Source organism: Mytilus edulis, chromosome 13, assembly GCF_963676685.1.
Source record: "Mytilus edulis chromosome 13, xbMytEdul2.2, whole genome shotgun sequence".
Classification (NCBI taxonomy): Eukaryota; Metazoa; Mollusca; class Bivalvia; order Mytilida; family Mytilidae; genus Mytilus; species Mytilus edulis.
The window spans coordinates 55,268,349-55,274,348 of NC_092356.1; the positions used below are offsets into that span (position 1 = coordinate 55,268,349).

Sequence of the window (6,000 nt, forward strand, 5' to 3'; positions counted from 1 at the left end):
ACGAAAAAAGAAAATTGAATAAATACTGTAACTTTGGACAGTATACAGTCATGTGCATCTATTGCCGAATTGTACAATTCTATAAGAATAATCTTATACGTGTGAAAGACAGTACCTATTTTTTATTTTTTTACAAAAACAAAATTAAAAGTTACTAGAACAGACCTCAACAGCAATTGAATTAAACGTGTAGACTGATTGAATGCAAACCGTCGAATTATTTAATTCCCGCTTAGGTATGCACGGGTGAATCCACCCGTATGCACTGGTGAACCACCCGTACAAATTACTACGCATAACGGTATTCGTTAAGCCTTATAACGAAAAGAAATTTATTTAAGATATTTTTGCGGTAATTTGAATGATGCCAATACTATACATGCTATGTGAATTTGTCATTTTTACCTGTCAGTTTGAAAATTGTATTATTTTTTCATCACAATTTTTTATTTCATTTTTTCATATGCGTGTTTGTTTGATATTTTATAATTGTTTGTTAATAATATTTCATTGTATATCATGAGGGCTTGAGGGAAGATTGAAGTTATAGCTAACTGTGTAACCCTCTTTAAATAAAATAAAAATATAATTATAACGTTTATGAGAAGTACTGTAACATTACATAGACCACAGTGAGCGAAACATGCTTTTTAGAGCCTCTAGTTTGAGCTTTAATATCATTAAAATATATATCAAAGTCGCCAAGAAAATGGGATAAGGCTTTGGCATATTTTTGATTTAGCCAAAAACATTAAGCATGCCCCTCTCTGTGATTTTCTGAAGAGACTGAAAAACTTAACTACGGTAAGCATGGTAAGTATGCAACATTATCCTATCAATTGGCATGTCCTATTACAATCTTTGTTCCAATAACTGTAAAGATAGTTAACAGAACACTGAAAGCAAAGAGGTTGTAGATAGATTTGTCTTGATAAAATTTATCTCCTACATGTAACAATATACTTATAAAAATTTTGAAACGTTTCAAGTTCACAAACCTGAACAAAATAATCACATCAAAATTATATAATAATTAAAATGTTTTAAATGGATCAACCTTTTATTAGATATGCATTGACATGAATATCTTACTTAACACAGATCAAAGAGGTTATACTAGCAACTACCTTTTTGCACATATTAACAAAATATTATTGAAATTATGTATCAATTATAATTGGTGTTTTATTCAGCATGGTTATGGAGATCGACAAGCAGTATACTAAATTGTTTTGACTTAACTTTGGGACCTCACACACACAATTTTACATTAGGACCCATCTAAAACGCAAGAAATGTTCAGTATTGTATATACTTTCGATTCATCGGTTATCCCACCGCTAGCAGGGGCTGTTCCAAAATGGGAGCGTAATTTCAGATAAAAGATGAATAACTACCGAGTGGAGATAGCAATACATTTTTAAACATTCAAATGTAATCCCATTCAATGGTGACTACGCCCTCTGCGCCACTGAACTAAACACTTGCTTAAGGACTCCTCCAACAAATCATTCCTAGAATAACCAAGGTGGTATAAACAGAAAAATGTATGCATATCCCCTCCTATATATTTCGGTTGTTATGGTCAGGTTGTTGTTTCTCAGTTGACACATTCCCTATTTCCATTTTCAATTTTCTTCGTATAACTATTGACCGATTTAAGATTCTTTACACATGTTACAACTATGGAACACATATCAATATTGTCTCTTATCTCTGTTCTATTTCCGTGCAGATCAAATAAAAGGGTCAAACTAATCAGAGACTTAGAGGCCCATAGATTATGTAATCAAATATAAAAATCTTGATAATTCAAAACAGTAAAGAGACACATCGGGATTTGACATGAAATCTGTATGTGTTACTCTATTTTTGGTATTGACTGTTGGTATGTATAGATTTTTTAAGTAAAGATACTTGTTATATTTACCGTTTTCAAATCTGAACATTTTTGTTTGTTTGTTATATTTACCAATGTCAAATCTGAACAGATTTATTTTCGAGGATAATTTTAAAAAGTGGAGCCACATGGGCAAGTGTTTCTTCTGATTGTTTAAAAGTTGGTAAAAGGGACGGGAGTGTATACTTAAGTGAGACAGCTTTCAATTGAAATGTTGAAACCGAAAGACAGTATGTCTTTTTAGCTCACCTGGCCCAAAGCATTTAAAGCAAACCCGACATGAGTAAAATTGTTCATCAGGTCAAGAAATATCAGCCCTGAAATTTTCAGAAAATCGGATAGTCCGTTGTTGGGTTGCTGCCCCTGTATTTGGTGATTTAAATAGTATTATAGAAAGAGAGATAAACTCAAAGCAGCAATAATATGCAGCACAGTAAGATCAACATATAAGTCAACATGAGTTTATTATGAACCGGCCTTCCAACCAGTATGCATAGTCTAAATTGCCTATTATCATACTAACTATGATATTTAGAGAGAAACATTTTTTTTGTATGATTTAAATCAATATAGATAAATGATCGCTGTAAATCACAAATTTATCTGCAGGACAAGATCTAGTAAAGTCAAATATTGCCGATATAGTTAGTAGACTGTTAATGTAGTAGGACTGCCGATGAGACAACTTTCCATCAGAGTTCAAATGAAGTGGATGTAAGCAATCACAGGCAATCATATACGAAAAACCCATACCGTTTAGTCGGCTATAAAAGGCCCCGCCATGAAAGATATGAAACAAATCAATTGAGAAAACCAACCGTCTAATTTATAACAAAACAATTTACGAAAAACAAATATAACAGACATAAACGAACCGAGGACAACCACTGAACTATAGGCTCCTGACTGGTTCAAATAAGAAATTAGTCTAGAAAACATATGGAGAACGCATTTAATAGTTTGTGGGCATTTGATATAAAAAAAAATATAATGACTGACACCTTTAATTGTATCAGTTTATTTTTTTACCAAAGTGGGGTTTTTGTTGTTCAATAATTACTACAGGTGTGGTCTGTTTTCAGATTCCGTACACAGTATATGTCCATTCGGCTGGATTAGATTCAGCTCTTCGTGTTATTTGTTCCACAGGTCGCTGTCGACATGGATTGATTCTTCCGTGAGTTTCTTTCTTTCTATCTTTTCCCTTAGACTTCTATGATTTAGTTTCTTCTCGTGAAGCTTAATATTGGAGTTTTCATTAATCTATTTTTTATGAGTTTCTTTTAGTAAGGCTGCGGGCAGTTTCTTTGTATTTATCTTCCGTGACAACTATCCACCAGAGAAAAAATGAGGTAGATATCAGCAACTATATTGACCGTACGACCTTCAATTCAACAACTCATACCGAATAGCAATCTTAACATGTTTGTAAACACCTGTCTCACCCTCACCCTGGACAATGGTGTAACAGCACACCATAAGAACAAACTGTAAAAATCAGTGACTCACCTGATCGACTCAAAGCGCCCAACATCTAACACAAAGAATAGAAACAAAGTATCTATGTAGTATGCATATATTAACAACATCCAAATTAAGGATTTAGTCCCTTGATTTATTTTTTTATAGACCTATGCCTTAGAAGATCCCCTTTGGTTTATGATAGCCCCGAGCCAAACGAAGGGGATCTGCGTATGTCCGCCCGTATTTCCATCCGTCCTTACAATAATCCATGTTTCTGTGAGTCCGTCAGTCAGTCCGTCCCCCAAAAAAACAAATGTGCCGGGTCGTATTTTACGCACGATCTACAAATCGGAGGTTCCCGAAATTTGGAACACGCTTTAAGCTTTAAGTGAGCTTACTGTACTGTGTGATGCTTTTCAGACTCTATTAATTCTCATCAATTTCATGTTTCATGAATACTTGTGCTATATATAAAAATATATTTAGTGAAATGCTAATTTTTATATTTTATATTCTTCAGACTTATTGTAGATCTCATGGAGCACACCTAGCTACTGTTCAATCTGGTTCCGAAAAGGACTTCATTAATGGCATGATTCAGAATATGCCTGGTAAGTTGGTTATCCTAAATATATGATAAATATTTATACAATATATAAGAATGCATTCGGGTGTATCAAGGATGAGTTAATACACATATTGAAATTTCATATTGACAAGAAGACTACACCCCCCACATAGTCGTATACACTAGGAACAGTATATTTAACCTGGTGTACATAATGAACTTACATTTACACACGGACTTTTCGCTGACAACCAGCTACAACGAATGATAATATTTATAGTGCTTGCTAGTACAGTCTGTTCTCCGAGTGGAACAGTCTGTCATTTCCAGACAGTGTGGGCTGGTAAAACTCATCCCCCGAGTGGTACAGTCTACAAGCCAGTGCGGGCTGGTACAGTCTGTCCTCATAGTGGGAAAGTGTGCTCTGTCAATTAAAATATCCAATCCAGCCTGTGCGTTTACTTTGTACTTGGTACAAGTTATCATTTCAATGTTATTGCTCTTATGCAACTAACATTTGATCAACGTAGCGCTGTTGGTTAGTGGTCTACTTCTATAAAAGGTCATTGACATCCCGAATGGCGTTTTTCCTTTACATATATATACCCGTGGTCGAAAAACATTATGTCCTTGGGTGTTCTCGAAATGTTGCCCATACGGAACACAGAAATCCTTTAAAAACAACCCCGGTCACTAACATTCCTGACAAACGTCTAATAAATATATTAAAGAAGTGGTATGAGTGCCAATGAGGAAACTCTCCATCCAAGTCACAATGAATCTGCCTAACGTTTTCTCAAGCGTTAAACATGTATTGGTACAATGTTCTTTTTATTGGTAGCAATATCACATTATAACTTTTTTAACAGGAAAGTACTGGTTAGATGGAGTAGATGATTCAGCTGAGGGTATATGGGAGTGGGCTTCTACAGGCCAAAAGATTTCCATCAACCTGTGGTATCCTGGTGAACCGAATCAGATGACATCTTTAGAAGATTGTATGGAAACATCTACGTATTATAACGGATTGTGGAACGACGAAGACTGTAATACAGATAATTTTTGTATATGCGAAAACCCACACGTGTAGATATAATTCTATGCATATTACCAGAAGTCTGCTAGACTTGTAATGGACTTCTGATATTTCTTCTTTTTATAAAGTGATTTTCGTCTCTTTGTATTTTGTTTACATAGTCATACTTCAGAATTTAATCTATCTCGAAGATGAGAGTGGTCCAAAAGAGAGCTGCTCGGCATGCCTGCAACAGGTATCATAACACTAGCAGTGTATCGACCGTATCTAATATTCTCAATACACTCAACTGGCCACACTTAACACAACACAGATTACGTGCATGCCTGGATATGATGTACACGATACGATCACACATCATCTTGTTGCTTTACCAGCTAGCACAATTCTCATCCCATCAGTTCAAGAACCTGAAAACATTATTCTCAGTCACATCTTCAGACATATATACATCTAAAAACTCGTATACAGATTTTCATTTCCCCCCAATCTAATTAAAATATAGATCTCTGATTACGTTAGACTACATAAATCAGAGATATAGTATTTAATTATATTGATTTTTCCCATACACAATAACGCAATGGAATCTTTTACCAACTACAGTTGTAAATACACAGACAGTCGACTCTTTCAGAGGGCAGCTTCACGGCCGACACTCGGCTAACCGAGAGATTGGTCGGTTAATCTATATTGAGTATGCGGCTATATCGGCAGTGGGTCTGTTAATCGGGTTGGCTATACGTCTGTTAAGAGTAAAACGCACAATTTAATGTTAAACTCGATCAAATATACAGATTTTTGGCATATTATAAGAATTAAATCAAAAAAAGAAAAGTGTCTGACAAAATGATATCTATCAAAGAACATTTTCCACCTTTAAAAACATTTCATTGTCTGCGCAGTTTTCAGTAAAAGTAAAAGGCGTCGCGCAAGTATGTAGTATTTATGATTACACGCATAGCAATTTTTTAATAAAAGGCGAAACAAACAATTTTAGATATCATTTAAAAGACACAAAATACTACTTTG

General features: G+C 34.7%; 1 protein-coding gene across 1 annotated transcript; it reads left to right on the forward strand.

The window, feature by feature from the left end:
- Window positions 1-1,769: 1,769 nt before the first annotated feature.
- Window positions 1,770-5,111, forward strand: LOC139501006 (C-type lectin domain family 4 member E-like). The gene is made up of 4 exons (XM_071289949.1): window positions 1,770-1,888; window positions 2,983-3,077; window positions 3,885-3,975; window positions 4,802-5,111. Exons 1-4 carry the CDS (start codon window positions 1,846-1,848, stop codon window positions 5,020-5,022), a joined length of 450 nt encoding a protein of 149 aa, XP_071146050.1. The 5' UTR covers window positions 1,770-1,845; the 3' UTR covers window positions 5,023-5,111.
- The last annotated feature ends 889 nt before the right edge of the window (window positions 5,112-6,000 follow it).

Bases quoted from the DNA above. Each gene is read 5' to 3' on its own strand.
- LOC139501006 (XM_071289949.1), top strand. From the start codon at position 1,846: ATGAAATCTGTATGTGTTACTCTATTTTTGGTATTGACTGTTG. The intron at 1,889-2,982 runs GTATGTATAGAT...GTCTGTTTTCAG, and splicing joins ATTTTTGGTATTGACTGTTG to ATTCCGTACACAGTATATGT. The intron at 3,078-3,884 runs GTGAGTTTCTTT...TATATTCTTCAG, and splicing joins CGACATGGATTGATTCTTCC to ACTTATTGTAGATCTCATGG.